At 45.9% G+C, this 21,152-nt stretch overlaps 2 protein-coding genes across 4 annotated transcripts in view; both read right to left on the bottom strand.

Moving 5' to 3' along the window:
* Positions 1-20,583, bottom strand: part of CCDC8 (coiled-coil domain containing 8) — a 46,583-nt gene extending 26,000 nt beyond the window's left edge. Inside the window, exons 1-3 of one of the 3 annotated variants that reach the window (XM_027618172.2) lie at positions 20,357-20,583; positions 15,706-15,914; positions 14,929-15,051 (exon numbers count right to left, since the gene is read on the bottom strand). The gene's annotated coding sequence lies outside the window, so the exon portion shown is untranslated. Of the gene's footprint in view, positions 1-14,928; positions 15,052-15,705; positions 15,915-19,929; positions 20,061-20,176; positions 20,204-20,356 lie in introns of those variants that run through there. The other 2 variants (XM_027618173.2, XM_027618171.2) reach the window with 2 other exon arrangements.
* LOC113935764 (paraneoplastic antigen-like protein 8A) lies at positions 16,230-20,070 on the bottom strand. Its single transcript, XM_027618177.2, has 2 exons — positions 19,930-20,070; positions 16,230-19,784 (listed from the first exon to the last, which is right to left on the bottom strand). The coding sequence occupies exon 2, from the start codon at positions 19,706-19,708 to the stop codon at positions 18,212-18,214; it is 1,497 nt and encodes a 498-aa protein (XP_027473978.1). The 5' UTR covers positions 19,709-19,784; positions 19,930-20,070; the 3' UTR covers positions 16,230-18,211.
* Positions 20,584-21,152: the final 569 nt, after the last annotated feature.

Raw genomic sequence — 21,152 nt, 5'->3', positions numbered from 1 at the left:
TGCACCTCGATGCAGGGAATTCGGTTACTCATAAGCCCCCTTCTGTGATCTCTTGTCCCCGGCGCTCTTTAGTTTCTGCTTTATGTATGCACCTGATTTACTTGTCCTGTTTATAATAAACACTTTTGAATCTACTACCCAACTTGTAAGGCGCTGACAGTGCATTACAAAAATTAATTGTGGTGGATTGTTAAAATAATCGCCCTCGATGAAGCATGCCTCCCTACCCCCACGGCCCTTTGCGGTGTGTGACTTTGCCCTTGAGAGGGGGAGTCGGCGTCCCGCTTCCTGGATCTGGGCGGGTCTTGTGACTGCTCTGACCAATAGCAGGAGGCAGAATGATACAGTGCGACTTCCAAGCTAGGTCTTGAGGGACCTCACTGCTTCTGCTCTTGTCATACACACAATCATATAACACATAAACACAAAACGTACATGCACATGCACACGCATATATACATACATTATTCACACATAATCATGTGCATATGTCCACCCATAAGTATACATACACATGCATTACGTATATATGCACATATACACACATACACATACGTACAAACATCTACACACATATACACACACATATGCACCTACAGGTGCATATACATTCACACGAATACATGCACCTACACATAGAGAGAGAGATGTGCTGGTGTATACATAAGGCACTTCTTCTCTTTGGAAGAAAAATTGAGAACGTATTATGGCCGTTGGTTTTGGGGGGATGGCGGAGGCGGGGTACAATGGCGGAGTGCTTTCTATTTTCAATCCTGCGCGGTTGGAACGTCTAACGCTGTGCATATTTTGTTTGAAAATGTCCACGGGGGCTATTTTTGCTGTGGGATCATGGGTCATATCTTGTTCGTTCTTTATATGGACCTTTATTAAATAAAAACCGAACCACCACAACCTAAAAATAAAATGTGTTCGAAGCCAAGACCACATTATTGGCTGCAACTACAGGGATTCTTTTCTCTTTCCTTTTATCCTTTTTCTTTCTCTGCAGGTCTGATCGCTCTTAGAAGTCTGTTGCCTGAATAAGGCACATAGCCCTATCCGAATACCCCAGCCCCAACACGTCCACACATGTGAGATTGTCCAACTCGGCAGCTGCCACCGCTCACATTCCTCAGGCTCCGAGAAATGACAGGAGCATCTGCCCAGGATTTATTCAGCCTTGGTGACATAAAAACCTTATAACAACAAATGATTGTGTAATGAGCCTGAACACAGGGTTTGCTGTGAGTCTAAAAGGCTGCATTCCGGCAAATTCAGGGTGGTTCCCTCGTGACTTTTTCATTTGTGATAAGAAATGACAAGAGTTTTGCAATTCTGCTGGGGAAAAAAAAAATTCCCCCGTGGCTCCACTTTGAATCCTTCTGGATCTGGGTAATGGCGATTAGAATAAGCAGCTGTTTAAAACCAGGTCACACGAGCCAAGACATTGTTGAAAAGAAAATGAGACCAGCGCATTTAATAACCATTAAAATGTTCAAGGAAAATACAATTTAAAAAATACAATAAATAAAGGTTTTGGGGGCGCCTGACTGGCTCAATTGGTAGAGCATGTGACTCTTGATCTCAAGGTTGTGAGTTCAAGCCCCAAGCTGGGTGCAGAGATTACTTAAAATATAAATAAATAAATTTCTTAAAAAAAAAAAAGTCTTGAAAATAGAGGGGGAAAACACATCAGCGGGATGATTTTAAATACATGCATTCACAGTTTGTCAGTTTTTAAAACTTTCTTTATGATTCTTTGGTCACACACAAGCTTTAGAATTCAAATGTATCAAGCTTGTCGCTAAGAACCTTCTGAGTTATGTTTTTCTTTTTAGGAAAACATTAGCTCCACTTTAAGAGCATCTATGAACCCACCGTTTGTTTTATTTTATTTTAACTCCAGTATAGTTAACACAATTCACCATGTTTTGGAGCACTTGATGGCTCCACGGTTTGCATTTAAATTTTTGACCCATTTGGAATTTATCTCAGTAAAAGCGACATAGGAATCCAGCTTTTATTTCTCTATTCTCCAAAGGTTTGGCCACTTGGTTCTTATCTTGTCTGCTGATTTGCTATAATACGGCCTTCGTCAAACCCGAAAATCTCGTCTTTGGGGGCACCAAACTGTTAGGAATGTCATACATTTATGATGCATTTTGCAGCCAGACGGGCCTTACTCGGCACCCCACCCCTCCCCCGCCATTACACTTCCTTTCCAAAATTTCTAGGTTACTTTCCTACCGTAACAAGTTTTCAACAGTTTAATTTGCAACTCATATGTAACCTCCAGGAGCTGGACAAAGAGGTAGTGGGGAGTTTGTTTTTCAGTTAAGTTACTAAGACCATGGACAGCTGTTCACATTGCTCAGCCTGAATGTCAAAGTCACGGGGAGGCACCCAGCCCGCGCCCCACTGCCCCAGCACGTGAGCAGGCACTCAGTTGTTATGCATTCACTTGCTTTTACAGACTGATGACGCAGGGACTGGAGCTTTTCCACAGCAGCTGTCCCTGAGGTTTCCTTGTCATTGAGTTGAGCGTGACAAGGCATGTGCTTTGCTGAAATAGTTGCTAGTTTTTCAGGAGTGGACATGCCTGTACCCCAAATCTAAACTTTAACCAGTGTTCTGCAGGGATACACCTTCCAACACAAAGACGCTTTATAGTAAGTGCAAATATTTGTTCAGAAATGGCAGGAGACACTTCCAGGAACTGTAGAAAAATCTGGTTAACTTAGCAATATCCGTGAATGTGGCTTTGGGGGTAATTTAACCTCTTTTTAAGTACCGTGTTGTTTTTTACAGCAAAGAAAAACAGAGAAAATGAAAAATGTCTAACTATCTTGACACGTCGGCATTTTAAAACCTTATGTGTTATCAAATGTGAGAATTACAGATAGGGACAGTAATAACGTGTCCCCATATCACAACCCCCACCCCCGTGTCACCTCCACTGAGTTCCCCATCTCAGAAGTAATGTCTTCAGTTATTCTTCCCTCAAGGAAAAAAAAAATTGATGCATATCCTACCATTTGTATAAGCACATAATGGTTTTCATTTATATGGAAATGACTGATCTCACGTGATCCCTACTGCACCTCAGTATTTTTCACGTAAAATATTTTCCAAGTTGTTCTGCATCAGCGAAAGACATCTCAGCCTTTCTTTTTAAGGTCCAGGGAACGTCCCATCCTCCCACAATTAATTCTTCCAGTTCCATATTGACGGGCACTTGGATTACTTTCACTTTTCACTCTTACACAGACTCCCCTTTGATATTTCTCGAGTGGGTACTGTGGCGTGCATTTGAGAGTATATAAGGTGGGAGAAAACCACTAGGACCCAAAACAAGGGCCACCTGGAAAGTGCGACAGCTTTCACCACATTGTCCCCGGACCGGTTCCCACTCCCAGCAGGATCCAGTGAGATTATTCCTTTGGAAACTTGCCAGCACAGGACATTACACAAAGTCCAGAGCTTTTGCCCATCAGATGCATGGGACATGGTATCTCACGGGTGTTGTCTAGACCCTCAGCTCCATTCCATTGATTTGTATGTCCATCCTTTCCTCGCGACTGTTTTTTGCTGTGCATTTCTTTTCTTTTCTTGAAGTTTATTTATTTTTAGTAATCTCTACACCCAACACGGGGCTCGAACTCACGACCTGTTGATCAAGTGTTGCATGCTCTTCCGACTGAGCCAGCCAGGCGCCCCTGTGCCTTGCTTTAATTGAGTGTGGGGCTGAGCATCTTTTTATGTGTTTATGGCCATTGGTATTTGTTTTTCTGACAATTTCCTATTCATGTCCCTTGGCCCTTGTTCTCAGGAGTTCCTGATCATTTACATGGATCTGGATCATTTACATGAGATTTTCATGAAGGAAGGTATAAAGACTTTGTCTATTTCCCCCCAGTGTGTCACTGTCTTTTGACTTTATGTTTTGTTTTTTTTTTCCCCATATAAGAAATTTAGGGACGGACACATGGGTGGTTCAGTCGGTTATGCTTCTGCCTTCGGCTCAGGTCATGATCCCAGGGTCCTGGGATTGAGTCCCGAATTGGGCTCCCTGCTTAGCAGGGAGTCTGCTTCTCCTTCTCCCTGCTCTGCGGGCCCCTTCCCTGTTTGTGCACGCTCTCTAAGAAAAAAGAAAGAAAGAAAAGAGAGAGAGAGAGAAAGAAAGAAGAAAGAAAGAAAGAAAGAAAGAAAGAAAGAAAGAAAGAAAGAAAGAAAGAAAGAAAGAAAGGAAAGAAAGAAAGAAAGAAAGAAAGAAGAAAGAAAGAAAGAAGAAAGAAAGAAAGAAGAAAGAAAGAAAGAAGAAAGAAAGAAAGAAAGAAAGAAGGAAAGGAAGAAAGAAAGGAAGAAAGAAAGAAATTTAACTTTTCTGTGGTCTCAGTGGCTAAGTGACTGGTTTTCTTTGAGGGTTTTGCATTACATGAGACAGGAACACCCCAGTCCCAACTTTGGCCTACATTTATGTGGGGGTCACCTGACCTTGGCACTCCCTGAGTCCAGCAGGCTTCGAAAAGCTTTCTCCCCTTCAAGATGTTCAATTACCCACCACTCTTTCTCTCTGCAACTCTTCCAATTTCATCTTATACATCTTTTAATCTTTCTAGTATTGATTTTGATGTAAGGGGCACCTTCTGTTTCCCCAAATAATTAGCTTATTGTCCCCATACCATTTTGTGAATAATTCATCTTTCCCACACTGAGTTGAAGCCCCACCTCTGTCGGAAATGAGATTTGTATATTTATGTAGCTCTGTTCCAGACTCAATATCCTCCCAATCTTCACTCTGTACCAAACTCTTTTAATTATAGATTTATAACACATTTTCCATATCTAATCAGAGTCAATCCCGTTTCATCATTGACCTCCCTGTTTTCTGGTTGTTTCAAATTTTTTGCTTTCCCTATTCTTGCATGTTAAAACAGCTCACCTTACACTCACAGAAAATGCTTCAGTTAAGCATGTACAGAATTTTGAAAAAGCAGTGGTAGGACATTTTTGCTTCAGAGCTTTGTTCTTGAACATTCTCTAAATGCTCACATTTCTTATCTAAGTGTGAAAGTCATAAAAGGAATACTCAGAATCACCTCAAATATGAAAGTAGACTATAATCACTGGCATTAGCTACCCATTCACTGTTGTTCCAGAACATTCCCGCCGAGGCTGGGGCCCCACGGCTTTACCAGACTACACTCTGCAAGTCCTCTTGTTTTTCCGGTTTTGCAAGAATGGATGAGCCCAGGCTGGAATTTTAAAACTTGACCCTTGGGAAGCCAAAAGTGCTCCTAACCAAAAACATGCTGATTTATAAACTCAAACACATATCTAAAGATGACAGGAAATGCCTTCTTCCAAGATCTGCAGCGGAACTAATTTACCCAGCAGTGAGAGGTAATGTGGTTTCCACATGTGTTTGGCTTGGTAGCTTTTTTAATGCAGGGAAAGTATAAAGAACAGCCACCCCACTCCCCTCAAAAAGGATCCATGAGCCAGCTGCCAGATTTTTTAATACTTTTTTTAAAAATTGAATTGAAATTCACATAACATAAAATTAGTCATTTTAAAGTGTACAATTCAGGAGCGCCTGGCTGGCTCAGTCAGCAGAGCATGCAAGGCTTGGTCTCAGGGTCGAGTTCCAGTCCCACATTGGGGGTAGAGTTTACTTTAAAAAAAATTAAAAAAAACAATCAAAAACTAATGACATAATGTATGGTGATTAACATAACAATAAAAAATTATTTAAAAAATAAAAATAAAAAAACAATAAATAAAGCATACCATTCAGTGGGCATTTAGTGCATTCACAAGGTGGTGCCGCCACCACCCCTATCTAGTTCCAGAATATTTTCATCACTGCAAAAGGAAACCCTTATTAAGCACTAACTCCTCATTCCCCCATCCTGGACCCCAGCAACCACTTAATCTACTTTCCCTCCCTATAGATTTCCCGAGTCTGGACATTTCATATAAATAGAATTGTACGATATGTGGCTTTTTGTGCCTGTCTTCTTTCATTTAGCTTCATGTTTTAGAGACTCAGCCACATCATAGCACATATCAGTACTTCATTCTTTTTATGGCTGAATTTTTGCTACTTAAGAAAAATAAAAACAGGGCGCCTGGGTGGCTCAGTTGGTTGAGCGACTGCCTTCGGCTCAGGTCATGATCCTGGAGTCCCTGGATCGAGTCCCGCGTCGGGCTCTCTGCTCAGGGAGTCTGCTTCTCCCTCTAACCCTTCCCCCTCTCATGTGCTCTCTCTCTCTCAAATAAATAAATAAATAAAATCTTAAAAAAAAAGAAAAAGAAAAACAATATGAGTGATTAGTTAGAAATTGACAAAGTAGGGGCACCTGGTTGGCTTAGTTGGTTGAGCGTCCGACTCTTGATCTCAGCTCAGGTCTTGATCTCGGGATCATGAGTTCAAGCCCTGCATTGGGCTCCATGTTGGGTGTGGGGCCTACTTAAAAAAATTTGATAAATATAGGAAACCAGAATAAACCCCTTCTTCTCCCTCTCCCTCTGCCTGCCACTCCCCCCTGCTTGTGCTCTCTCTGTCAAACAAATAAATAAAATCTTAAAAAAAAAAAAGAAAATGTATCTACCTGAACACTTAAGATATGTTAACTTTCCAGTAAAAGGTTTTAAAGGTATGGCCTGGAAAGCAGCATTCAGAGATCCGTTTCTTTTTCTTTTTTTAAGATTTTATTTATATGAGAGTGTGAGCGGGGGCGGGGGGGTAGGGGGCAGAGGGAGAAGCAGGTTTCCCGCTGAGCAGGAAGCCCCACGTGGGGATCCATCCCAGGACCCCGGGATCATGACCTGAGCCGAAGGCAGACGCTTAACGACTGAGCCACCCAGGCGCCCCTGTGCAATACAGTATTATTAACTATGGCCATCATGCTATACCGTTGCTTCTGTTTCTACCTAAATGTCTCTTGATTTCATTTTTACATTTACATCTTTGAGCCATCTGGAAGGTATTTGGGAAAACAAAGAAAGAGGTGGAGAATCCAACTTCAGTCCTTTCTTCCAAATGGCCAGCCAGTTTCGTAAGCACCAGCCTTGCTGAGAAAAATCCCTTTTCTTTTCTACTAATTTAAAATAAATAGCACCCTGCTTAAAGTCTGAATTCCCAGATATATGACATTTTATTTCTGGATTCATCATTCTGCCCCGCTGTTTTGTTGGACTGTTTCTTCCTCGTGAACAAACTATAGTAAAATCACAGCTTCATAATCCATGTCATTGCCGGCTCACCTGCCCAGACTGATTTGTGTTCTCCTGAATGTTCTGGCCGTTCTCAGAGGGTAGCAGATTTTAAATAGTTTGCCTTGTAATGTCAGGATATGCTTCAGTTAAACCAATCCAGATGCTGGCAAGTCAACAATGGAGAATTTGATTCATCTGGAATCATTAACATTCTCCAATAACTGAGCACCTGCCCCCTCAGAAATGTCAAGGTCACACAGGTTGCAACAGGACAACCTTCTCCAGCAGCTCCTCTGGGGTGTAGATCTGTTGTACCCTCACCATGGGCCAAACAGCATCCCCCAAACATCTCGAGCCCCTTGACCTTGAACTGAATGTGACATCCACACACATGAGACGTGGATCACACGCACGATTTTATAAGAACAAATGTGTCAGGTCTGAATTTTAAACACAGACCCATGCTGGGCTACAAATGGCTGTCTTATTTTATTTCTTTACTTACTTATTGCTTTACTTATTTATTTTTAAGTAGGCTCCATGCCCAGCATGGAGCCCAATGTGGGGCTTGAACTCACGACCCTGAGATCAAGACCCGAGCCCTGAGATCAACACCTGAACCGAGATCGAGAGTTAGACGCTCAACCGACTGAGTCATCCAGGCACCCCTGGGCTACAAACGGTCTTAATCCACAGCACACTGATCAGAAGTGTACATGGGCTCATTGAGTGGGCTGGAGCTGGCTTACCACAAGATTTATAATTGTACACAAAATGCATTAAACCAGCCCCAGCGGTGATGTGGCTTGACTGTTCAACATTGCTATGGTTTTTTCACTGTTAATTATTCAGCTCACAGCATTGTCAAGACGAAAATAAAATCTCCCCCTGGTTGCTTTTTAAAAATTGCTTTTATAAAAGTTATAAGTTATAAAAGTTACAGGCAGTGAAATGCACACATTCTAAGTGTCCGTAGGTTTGGGCAGATATGTACACCTGTGCAACCACCAGACACAGAACATTCCACCACTCCACAAAGTTTCCTCGTGCCCTCTCGCAGCCACACTCTGTCCCCCCACCGAAGCAAGCACAGCTGTGGTTTTTTTGTTCACCCACAGATGAGTTTTTCCTGTTCTGAAAACTTCTCAGAAATGGAATCATACAGTAATGGCACAAGCTGAGTGTTTGTGTCCCCCGCCAAATCCATATGTTGAAATCCAAACCCCTAATGTGATGGTGATGGTTTTAGGTGAGGCTTTGGGGAAGTATTTAGGTCATGAGGGTAGATAACCTCGTGAATGGGATTCATGCCCTTTAGGAGACCCCAGAGAGACCCCTTGCCCTCTCTCCGCCATGTGAGGGTAAAGGGACAAGTCACTCGTCTACAACCCAGAAGAGGACTCTCCCCAGAACCATGTTGACACCCTGATCGTGGATGTCCAGTGTGCAAAACTGTGAGAAATAGATGTCTGTTGTTTATAAGCCACTTAGTCTGTAGTATTATGAACTAAGACAAGTACGCCTTTGCGATTTGTTCATATTGTTGTGGGTATCAGTCCTTCATTCCTTTTTATTATTGAGTGACATTCTCTTGAATGGATGTGCCGCTCCTAGGAATCTACCCAAAGGAAACGAAAATGTTTGAGTGGTTTCCAGGTTTGGGCTATTATGAGCAAGATACTGCTATGAATATTCATGTACGTGGCTTCAGTGGACATGTTTTCATTTCTCTTGGGTAAAAACTTAGGATTGGAAAGCCTGGGTCACATGACGGGCATTTGACTTTTTAAGAAACTTCCAAATAGTTCTCTAAAGTGGTTGTGCTATCTCTGGCCTTTATTTCATTAATTAATTCATTCATTATTTAATTAATGATTTGTGCATGTGGTTGTAATATTCAAAGAGTATTTAAAAGCAAAATATGAAAAGTGAGACTCTCCATATCACTATTCGAATCCCCCATGATCCCTGTTGCCAAAATAACAACAGTGACAGTTTCTTACTACTGCTTTTTTACTTATCACTTCCAGAGAAATAAATTATTCATATGCCAGCACTTATATACAAATCTTCCTTCATCTTTAAACAAATGTGATCTTAATATGCATTCTTGTGAATTTTTCCTTAAATGATGGCCTAGAAAGCCTTTCACATCAGCACATGGTATTTCATCCTAAGAATGCCCAATGGATGATTTAATCAGCCCTGAAATCACAGGCATCTAGAGCATCTCGATTGGACAAATCCACCTTCCCACCAATAGTGGGTGAGACCGACTATTTCTCCACAGCCTCAATAGCAGTGGGTTTTTATCCAGCTTTTAAATTTCTGATTGGTAAAGAACTATAATTTATTGCTTTTTAAAAAATTTTTAAAGATTTTATTTTTAAGTAATCTTGACACCAATCGTGGGGCTCAAACTTACAACCCCGAGATCAAGAGTCATGTGCTTCACCAACTGAGCCAGCCAGGTGCCCCCATATAATTCACTGTTTTTGATTCTTATATAGGAATGGGGTTGAGTGTTCCTGTCACACCCTTATTAGCCATCCTGATTTCTTTTCTCTAAACTACATGTTCATGGCCTTTGTATATCTTTCTGTCAAGCTTTTTCTTATTTCCTATTAACTTTTGGTAAATGAATTAGCCCGTCTGTTATATAATGCTGTTAATATTTTTCCCAGTTTGTGGTTTATCATCTTTTCCCCTCAATTTCTTTTCAGGGGTGAAAAGCACAGACTCTACACTTCTAAATGAATTAAATGAGGCATAGCAAGTTTACATTGTTATGTGTTATGTACATATTTTTTGATGATGTAGTCACCCCTACCTAGTATGTTTTGTTTTTTTTTTCCCAGACATTTCCATATCTTCCTACAGGAGAACAATTTTTCAAGAGCTCGCTTTGCAGAGCCAGGATATGGCTTTGGTGAAATGGAGCCAGAAGCTTGAAAGTGGGAGTCATAGGAAATGTCGTATCGGAACGGAAACAGCTAAGCCTCGGACAACTCCTTGTCTTCCTCAAAATTGCCCAAGTTGCAGGAGAAATACCAATCTCACACAGAGCACTAAGATGATCCCTAAAGCCATGCTGCCATGCTGAGAACTGCCCTGCATTCTCTTGCTAGTGCATGGCCATCAGGCCTGGACAAGAGCCAGGGCCGGATCTGTGGGAGCCGTGCCTGACATTTGAGTGGGACACATGCTCTGGGTAGAGCCGGGGCTCCTGGGGGCAGTGTTACAGGCCTGGACATGCCCGGCAGTGAGCTTTAGCACAGACCCCACAGCTCTCTGGTCTTCCCTAGCACTCTTTCGGCCACAAAAAGTGCAAATCTATAAAGCAGAGGTGGATAGAAAAAATTACTGCATCATCTGTGGGAGGATGAGAATGAGTTAATCTGACCACACTACCTAATGTTGTTTGGATTACATAATGCATTTGTTTGGGTGCTTTTATTTATTTATTTATTTATTTATTTATTTATTTATTTATTTATTTAAAAGACACATTTATTCAGAGTCATGATCAGACTATTACATTTAGCAATCAACAGCATGGGTGCAAAAAAAAAAATCTACATTAAAACCCTTTGTTGGAATGCTTTACACTTTCCACAGAACAGAAACTAAAATAACCTGTTATACAATTAGTCACAAATACAGTCCTCGAGTTTTTTGCCCATACACAAGTTTTGTAGCAGCTAGGCCCTGCCACCACTGTGCTTGGCTGAGTTCACAAATCTGTTGTAACCTGTAGCTTCCCTGTCACTTCTCTGGCTCTCCTCTCCTGCTAAGCTTTGTTTCCTGGCAGTAATTAGAACCTTCTGCCACTGCCACAGCTACTGCTGCTGCTGGAACCACCACAGCCACCTTGGTTTCGTGGTTTGGCAAAGTATTGGCCTCCACCACCATAGGGGCCGGAACTTCTGCCTCCAAAATTTCCTCCTTTCATGGGTCCAAAATTTGAGGATTGATTGTTGTAATTGCCAAAATCGTTATAGCTTCCGCCACCTCCAAAGTTGCTTCCATCATGACCAAATCCGTTACAGCCATGCCCACGGCCACCATGTCCACCACCACCTCGACTGCCACCAAAGCCACCTCGACCACTGAAGTGCCCTCCACGACCAAAGTTGTCATTCCCACCAAAACCACCTCCATGACCACCACCAAAGTTTCCAGAACCACTTCGACCTCTCTGGCTGGAGGAAGCACTAGCCATCTCTTGCTTAGATAGGGCTTTCCTTACTTCACAGTTGTGGCCATTCACAGTATGGTATTTTTGAATGACAATCTTGTCTACAGAGTCATGGTCATCAAATGTCACAAAAGCAAAACCTCTCTTTTTGCCACTGCCTCGGTCAGTCATGATCTCGATCACTTCAATTTTCCCATACTGTTCAAAATAATCTCTTAGGTGATGTTCTTCAGTGTCTTCTTTAATGCCACCAACAAAAATCTTTTTCACAGTTAAGTGGGCACCAGGTCTTTGAGAATCTTCTCTTGAGACAGCCCTCTTTGGTTCCACAACTCTTCCATCCACCTTGTGTGGCCTTGCATTCATGGCTGCATCCACCTCCTCCACAGTGACACACGTGACAAACCCAAAGCCTCTGGAGCGCTTGGTGTTTGGATCTCTCATTACCACACAGTCCGTAAGCGTTCCCCATTGCTCAAAATGGCTCCTCAGACTCTCATCGGTTGTTTCAAAGCTCAAACTCCGATGAAGAGCTTCCGCAGCTGTTCAGGCTCTTTGGGAGACTCTGACTTAAGACATGACGGCGGTGGGAGGGGAGACTTTAACGATGCTTACTCTGCGGCATCCATGCGCAGAAAGGTGTTTGGGTGCTTTTAAATGTCTGTGATGTGGTATTTTTTAATGTGGGGAAGTATATTTAAAAAAAAAGGAAATTAATCATCCCAGTAGCACACCACCAAACTGTTATTTTGTAAAAGTAAACACAGGTTGACCAGAGTTCTTTGGGAATATTAGTTGCAATTGTCAGAGATCAATAAAAAAATCCAGAAATTTGGCATCAATTTAAGCAAACAAAGAGGCTCTATAAAGCTTTTTCCTATTACTTTAGTAGCAGGGAATATGTACGGTGTAAAAAGATTTGCCCAAAAGGTGGCAAATGCTACCTTGCTTTGACTGCATTGATGCAACAGGAGTGTGGTGAGCTTACTTTTCACGTGATTTCTCGGTCATTTTCAACTTGCCTATTCAGATGCTTTACCCATTTTTCTATTAGGCTGTTCATCTTTTGCTTATTAATTTGAATCTGTTGTTAATAAAGTTTAAAAATTAGATCTTTGCTGTGATGTATAGTGAATATATTTTCCAAGTGAGCCATTTGTCTTCTCCTTTATAGTAACATTTGTCATGAAGTGGCTTTAAATGTTTGTGTTGGGGCGCCTGGGTGGCTCAGTCGGTTAAGCTTCTGCCTTCAGCTCAGGTCATGATCTCAGGGTCCTGGGAGCAAGTCCTGCATTGGGCTCCCTGCTCAGTGGGGAGTCTGCTTCTCCCTCTTCCTCTCCCTCTGTGTGCTCTCTAATAAATAAATAAAATCTTTTAAAAAAAAATGTTTGTGTTGACAATTGATCTTCTTCCTCTCATGGCCCCTAGGTTTTATATCCTGCTTAGAAGCCTTTCTCACACCAGAATGAAGGATGAATTCATCTATATTTTCTTCTATTACTTCTGTACTGTTATTTTTAATATTTTATTCTTCGATCTAGCAAATTTATCTTTTATAAGGAAAACTAACCCCCCCCCGGCACAAAAGCATCTATTCAATTATCTCTTCTCCCTCTGATTTGCAAAACCACCAAACAAAATATCCCAAACCCACGTGTCTGTTTCTGACTTGCTCTTCTGTTCTACTGCTTTCTCTGTGATTGTGGATGGGGTACATATTTGTATAACTTTTAATAACCCACAAGGCCATCCTTTTTCCTTGTCTGTTCTAGAATTTTCTTGGCTACTCCAGCTGTAAAAAATGTTAAACCATTCACTCTATAATCACAGGAAATGCTCAAATTAAACAGATCCTAAGGCTTGGAAGAATAATGGTAGTGTTTTGGGGTTTTTTTTGGTGTTGAATTTTTAACACTAACAACTGCTTACATCCTACCCACAAAGAGGTATTAGGAGAACACCTCCATTGACAACTGGCACAAGGTCTATATGTCTATAATGCCAGATTATGCTAGCAAAATTGGTTCCAGGTGCAGGGAAACTGGAGCAGACAGCAGATGGGCTAGAGAAGTTTCTACCATGTGGCTGAGCTCCCCTGCTCCTGTAAGTGCATCATAGAGGGCATCCTTGGGTGGGAATTTTAAAACGAAGGCAGCACAATGAAAAACAATATGGCATTTCTTCAAAATATTAAAAATAGAATTATTGTAGGACCAGCAATTCCACATCTGGGTACCTACCCCAAAGAGCAGAAGGCATATTTGTATGCCTACTTTCATAGCAGCTCTGTGGACTACCGTCAGAAAGGGGAAGCAACCCAAATGCCCCTCAGTGGATGAATGGATGAATGGATAAATGAAATGTGCTATATCCACACGATGAATGTCATTCAACTTAAAAAAAAGAAGGAAATTCAGACACAGGCTACCACTGAGATGAACCTTGAGGACATTACCCTCAGTGAAGCAACCCAGTCACAAAAAGACAAACACTGTATGAGGCCACTTATAGGAGGTGCCCAGGCTAGCCAAAGTGATGAGATTGAAAGTAGAATGCCGGTGGGGCACCTGGCTGGCTCAGTGGGTGGGGTATGCCACTCCTGATCTTGGGATTGTGAGTTCGAGCCCCATGTTGGGCCCAAAGCTCACTAGAAAAAAAAAAAAAAAAGTAGAATGCTGGCTGCTAGGGGCTGGGAGGAGGGGGAATGAGGAATCATTGTTATTGTTTCTAGAGCTTTCATTTTACAAGATGAAGAGAGTTGCATGGATGGTGGTGGTGATGGTTGCACGACACTGAATGTACTTGATGCCACTGAATTGCACACTTAAAAATGGTGATGATGATATGTCAAAACTCATCCAACAGGTCACTTAAGATTTGTGCATTTCACTGAATATAAAATATAAATGGATAATAAACTTATATCTTTATTCTTCACCTATTTGCTATTCAGCACATAACGGGCAGCTCTTTCTAGAGTTCCCGTGGGCCCCCGCCCTGGCCACTGTCGTTACTGTGGTCACCTCCTTCCTCCTCACTGGGCTTCCAGCTCTGCCCTCAAACCCCCCCCACCCCCACCACCGCAGCCTGTGAAAACCGAAGTCGGATCACGACCCTCTGCTCAGAACCTCCCATGGCTCCCAACTCACTCAGACTGAAGCCAAAGTCCATCCTTTCCGAAGCCCACAAGCCTTCCAAACCAACCTGACCTCACCTCCTCATTTCCTCCTCGCTCCCCCTCTGATCTGGCCAGGCTCACCTCCTCCCCCTCCTCCTGCGCTTTTTCTCAACCACCAGGCGTTCCTCACGCTGACTCTTCCCTCTGCCTGGGATGCTCTGCCACCAGCCGGCTGCCTGTCTCCCTCCCTCACCTCCCACCTGGGTGTTCAGATGTCACCTCCTCAGACAGGCCCTCCCTGACCCCTATATAAAACAGCCAGCGCTCTTTTCCACATACACACGCACTCACCGGGACCCTCTCCCGCTGCGTATTTCAGCACTGTACTCACCACCCCTTCGGTATCCTGCAGCTCCGTGCGCCGTCGACCTCCAACCGGAATGCCAGCCCCAAGAGGGCAGGAAACTTCGTCTGGTTCCTGGCTGTCACGGAGTCCATGCCCAGCACCTCGGGGCTGACCGAACGCACGGATGAGTGAGGACACTGCCTTCGGGGCCTCGGGGGGTGTACGCAGAGGCTCTTAGCATCATTCCCATCTCCCCCAGAGGAATGGTAAAGGCTGGGCCTTGCTCCCAGCACAGCCCTGAGCAGAATGTTGCCCCCTCCCAGAGAGGGGCTGAGAGGCTTCCTTGCAGACAGCCAAGTTCCCGGCATCTTGCTGGGCCCCATTCCCGGGTGTCCCTCCCCCCACCCCCCAACTTCAGGCCAAGTCAGGCTTTCAGACTCTACTTGCCGGCCTGGGTGAACTACAGGGAGTGACTACATCTTGGGAGGTACTTAGAGATGTTGGCCAGATACGGCTTTTCCAGAGAGGGAGAGGGGGAAAACACCCAATTGATAAACCCACTACCCAGGTCTCTATGTGCCTCTACTCCGGCACCTCATTCACTCCCGTCCTCAAACCCAGCTTCCCTTTTGGTCTCTTGTGCTTCTTCCCTCCCTGACCATCTCCATTGACCTTTCAGAAAACCTTGCAGGGGAGGGCGCTGGGCAGGAGAAAACTGAAAAATCTGCTTCTGTCTGAGGGGAGGGGAGGAAAGGGCCTTCCTCTTCCAGCTGCTTTTCAAAGCGAACTAACATTTTCAGATAAATTCATGTCACTAGTTACCTGTTTTTGAAACTTCTAGAAACCCCAAGATCTGCGGGAGATCCTCTTGAGTTGGTGACAGGCTGCAAAGAGGGCACCTCAAAGGCATCTTCTGTCACGGAAAACTGACGATCCTTGCAGGACTGACAACAGCTCGTGCCAGGCTGGGAGTCTAGGACAGTGTGTTGTTCACTGGGGGGACCCGCTTCTCACATAATCCGTGACCTCACCTATAAGAGCATCAACAGATACTTAATTTGCTAACTTTATTTTGTAACATACATGTTTACCTTTACCCATCATGGTGGCCATTTGTTAACACAATGAAGCCCTAATGGACCTGATTTTGAAACCGGGTGCTGGGGAGTCCCAGACTTCCCTCACCTTGAGAGGCCAACACACTCCTGTGTTTTGTTTTGCACAAACCCAAGGAAAACCTCGATGTGCATGGATGATGCGGATCCAGAGGAAGAGCTGCAAACGGAAACCGGTTTCTTCTCCCCCCACCCCCCGCCCCAGGCATCTTCAGTTAAAACTCATCCAGGTTTTTGAAATTAATTGTCACGTTTATTTTCAAGGCGGACTTACTAACAACATCTAACAACTGTTCATATTCTCGAGCACAAAAACTGAAGTCAGAAGAGAGCCCCGGACACATCCAAGGGCTGAAACTCCGCACGACGGTATTATTACTGAGCGCCATGTGAATACACTGACATGCTATCATACAGCTGAACGTCACAGCGTAACAAGAGCATGTGAATTACAAAGGGAAACTTCTTCCAGAGCGTTACAGCACAGGGCATGCACTGGATGCAAACTCTTCCACTTGCAACCTCTCTTATCAGCCACACTTATAAGAAATTCGGCTATATACAAATAGATGGCAGAAACAACTCACTGGAGACCTGTACGAAATCAAGTTCACTTAGGAACACAAGGTAATATTCTGATCGTCTCCTATGTGATGGGTTTGGCCTACGACGTTCAAGCTCCAGCGTTTTGTTTTTTTTTATAGACATGAAAAAAATAGATTCGGTTTACATCTTTGAGCATTCCTTGGGCCTCCCAGGACACTTTTTTTTTAAATAAAGATTTTATTTATTTATTTGAGAGAGACAGCGAGAGAGGGAACACAAGCAGGGGGAGTGGGAGAGGGAGAAGCAGCCTTCCTGCTGAGCAGGGAGCCCGATGCGGGACTCAATCCCAGGACCCTGGGATCATGACCTGAGCCGAAGGCAGATGCTTAACAACTGAGCCACCCAGGTGCCCTCCCAGGACACTTTTTAACCATTGGTGTTGGGTATCCCGCCCCCTCCCCCTACACACACACACACACACACACACACACACACAGGAAACATGGTATGCTAGTCTATTCAGAGAACAGAAATTAACAGCCAACTTCTTAAGAATTTTTTCTCTTTCTTATTATAACGTGAGAAGTGTTTTCAGCCCCAAAGATGTGGAGAATTTGGTAGTGCTGGATGGACTTGGGCCTGGGAAGCCATAAGTGCTCGAGTCCTTCCCTACCAATCACCCTTCCTCCCCACAGGCTTCCAGAGAGCATCTGACCCCAAATGGGAGTCCAAGTACCATTTTTATTCATAGAACCTAAACCTCAAACACTTCAAAGCCTAAGCACACACTCTTGTCCCCCAGAACTAACTTTTGGGACCTGCCTGCCCTCTGGCTAGTTAACTGGAGGATGGAAGCTGAAGAGCAGGAGGTGCAAGGAAGGCAGGTCTGCTTTGAAGATCTATGCTTAACTTCCCAGTAGGTGAAAGAGAAGGTGGGAGAAAGTGCCAGGCCCTGCATGTAGAGGTCGGCTCACTCTCCAGGAAGCAGGGAATAAGGATGAAAGGCAGAACATGAACAGGCACCCTGCCCATGTACGGAAAAGTGAATATGCTAGGATTTTCCCAGTCTGCTTAGCGAATTCTCCAACCTCTGAAGGTGAGTCGACGGGGAGGGGCAAAAGCAGACCTGGCAGAGAAAGGAGCAGAGAGGTGCACCTCCCTCCCTTAACCTCTCCCACCTAAGAGCTCAGGCATGGTTTTCCTCTGAGAGGCCCATCTCTCCAAACTGGGTCCCTAAGAGTCCAAAGTCATGGTTCATTCATTAAGGAAAAAAACTTTGTTCCCCATTTGATACTTCATCCTTGGTCTTCTTTCAACTAATAGGGTACGGGTGGTCCCCCGAATCAAAGCTTTCTGGGTTCTGTGGGTAAATTAGAAGAGCTCACCAGGGAAGGGGATGTCATTTGGAATTTCTTTCTTACTTCCTTGGACATTTTAAGTGCTTGAACATTTCTATCCTGCAACCAGGCTTCCAGAAAACTCCACCCTCAAAGCCGTCGACCCAGACAAATGTTCTCACTCCCAACTATTCGATTCTTATCAAGGGAGCTAGGTCGGATGGAGTAGCAGAATGACTTGAGACTACCACAGCGACACTCAAGCAACAAAGGAGAGGTGAGGGGTTTGCTTTGCCACCTCCTGCCCATAGGTGTCCCCAAGGTTGGCCTTCAGGGGCTCCTAGGAGGGAGGTCAGGGCTCCCGCACTCTAAAACCTCAACTGGTGTGTCATCCGCCTCCTCCACGGCACTGGGGTCCTCCTCGCGCACCACCTGACCTGCCACGCCCCCTAGTGACTCTGCGCCTACCCGCCGCTCCGGCTCGGGTTCCCGACTCAACCATTTGCCGGCACAACCCCAGCGACTTCTATTGTCATTCTGACCACTGGAGGCATGAGGAGAGCCTTCCGGCTTGGCCTTTGGGCCCCGAGACGTCGAGGCGGGCAACCCCATGGGCTGGGGGCCTCGAAAGGCCTTCTGAGCGGAGCCATCTCTTCTTGAGCCCGGCCCTTTCTTCCCCATCACTGGCTTCTTCTTGGCATCTTCTGAATCGACAAGGACGTACGAAACAGGGCCCAAGCTCACCTTCTTCTTCTTTCTCACGGGGGCAGGGCTCTTTGCCAAGGCCCAGCCCATGGCCTTCTTCTTTGGGAGGCCCTCCTGACCGCCATCTTGGTCTGACTGCGGCGAAGCGACCCCAGGGCTCACAGCTTCTGACCGGGCATCATGGGAGGGGCTGCTGGGAGCCTTCCAGGCACCTTTCGCCACAGGCTTTTTCAAAGCCGACTTCTCCTGCTTCACACAGGGCTTTGTGTTGCTCCTGACGGATTCTGACACCTCCATATTTTCAGTACCATCAGCCTCAGGATCCTCCAAAGGGGCTGAGCTGTTGGAATGGTGGCCTTTGGGCTTATTCCAGAGCACTGATTCCTGCTTAGTGGTTTTTTTCTGCTTCTTTCTCCTGGAGCGACTTTTAGCTCCAAGCCGGCGAACCAGAGGTTTGGGAGGGTCACCATCGTCTTCCAGGTCATTCCAGGTGTCGGGATTCTCCATCTTCAAAGCAGAACCTAGTTCTGCAGCCCGCCCTGGCTCCTTCTTGACCTTCCTCCACGCTGCTAAGGCTGACGTTGCTACTGCCTGGGCATCAGCCACTTCTTGAGCCCTAGCTTCCTCGCGGCCGCGGATCTCGGCATCCATGTAGAAGATGATTTGCACCACTGCCCCCAGGAGCACCCCCAAAGCTTCTGCCCAGTTCTCTGGGGGCTGATTCTGGGGCCGTGAGGGGTGGCTGAGCTGGAGCAGACGGACCACATCCTCCCAGGTACGCCCCTCGGCATCCAGGAATTCATTCAGATTTTTCAGAAACTCAGCATCCTGGGTGGGGTCTCTACAAACCACTGTCCAGACGCCCCCCCTTCCTGGGAATTCCCGGGGTATGGCCCTGAGATTCACACCCTCTCCGACCTCAATGAGGGCAGCTTTGGCATTCTCTTCCCTCAGAAAAATCTTATTGAGCACGAAGTATGGGCCCAGCGGGGAGAGGACCCCATTCAAAGTCTCCTCAATTTCTGCTTGACCACAGTCCTCTGGGATGCCCGTGACCAACAGGGACCTGTGGATGTCCACTTCCATCCCCCGGCACCAGTCCTCCAGAAGGTTCAGGGCCATGGTCGCGGGCACCTGGCGGCTCTAATCTCACGTGCACTCAACAGTCTATAAGGTGGACGGTCCCCAGATATTGATCCTGTAAGGTGACAGGACAGGGAGGTCAGATTCCCCGGAAGACGGCCAGGTTCAGAGATCTCAGCTGCCCCCTGCGCGGCGGGCCTACAGGCGGCCTCGGGCTTCCCCAGGCCCCTCCTCCCCAAACCGGGCCCCCGGGTGCTCACACGTGTCCTGCGACCCGCCGAAATCCGCGCTCGGCCCTGCCCCGGGCCTGGCCGGAGGCCGCCCAGTAGGGATCTGGCAGCCCTGCCCCCGGCCGCCCGCTCGGGTCGGGCAGAGGACAGGCCGCCGGGATGCAGCCGCTCGCGAGGCGCCTGCTCGGCCCACCCAGGCCGGCTGCTCCCGGCCGAAGCTGCCGAGAAGCCGGCGGCCGCTCCTGCTCGGGCCCCGGCTGGTCACGCGGCGCCTCACCTCGATCCCGGCAGCTGCGCGGAGCCCAGGCTGGCGTCGCAGCGCGCGCTTGCGCACTTGCGTCCGCGCCGGTCCAGCGGTCGTCATGGCAACCGGCCCTGGCTGCGGATGCGCCCTCCGGCCTGAGGGGGGCCCAGCGCGAGAGTTGGGGCGGGGGGTGGGGGGCGTTCAGCAGCTCACCGAGCAAAGGGTCTGCGCATCTCCGATGTTCCCTCCAGACGCACTCTTTCCACTCTTTTCAATTCAACGTGGGCCTCGGGGACCGGGGTGGAGTGCCCCAACTTCTATGATGGCAACCAACTAGCCCTCCTAACCTCTCCCTTTCGCCTGGGTTCAGCCCATGGGACTCCTGGGAGCCACCAGAAACCCGAGGGCGAGAGGAAACAGCAGCTTTAATCCCCCTGAGTTCTTCTAACAAAGCCGAAGTTCCTGACAGCTCCGTCATTCGGCCACAGTTTCCCTACTTCCAGAAATATCCAGGAGCTTCTAGAAACTCCCGCCTTCTGCCCCACGTGCCCTTCAAGTCTGGGCATAGTGCCTCATCTCTCCTTGCTGGCTTCCTCGACTTGCTGCCCACAGGCAACACCTTTGTTGATGGTTAATGAAACACTTCTCAATGACTCAGTTTTGAGTTGCTGTTTCCTGTCAGGACCTCACTGATGCACCTAGCAATGCTGCTTACTGGCTGCACAGCCTCGGACACTTTGAGCTCTCCGAGCTCCTTCCTCTTCTTCCTAAAAGAAATACCAATAAAAACCTTCGTGATCAGCACTTTGAAGGTTCAGGGATATCACATATGAAAGATGCAGCAAAGTACAATTTTGGCCTGAGTATTCAACCAAAATCTGTAATTTGGATTCCATTTTGGAATTGGGACCTTTGCAAGACCAAGTAGCCAAATGCGTGTTCAGCTGTCATCTCTAGCATCCCTGAACGTGGGTGTGATCAGTCCTCTGATTTTGCAATATGTGTGTGA

This window comes from Zalophus californianus, chromosome 17 (genome assembly GCF_009762305.2).
Source record: "Zalophus californianus isolate mZalCal1 chromosome 17, mZalCal1.pri.v2, whole genome shotgun sequence".
Taxonomy (NCBI): Eukaryota; Metazoa; Chordata; class Mammalia; order Carnivora; family Otariidae; genus Zalophus; species Zalophus californianus.
Note: the sequence above shows the minus strand (reverse complement) of the source record. Positions and strands in the feature narration are given on the sequence as shown.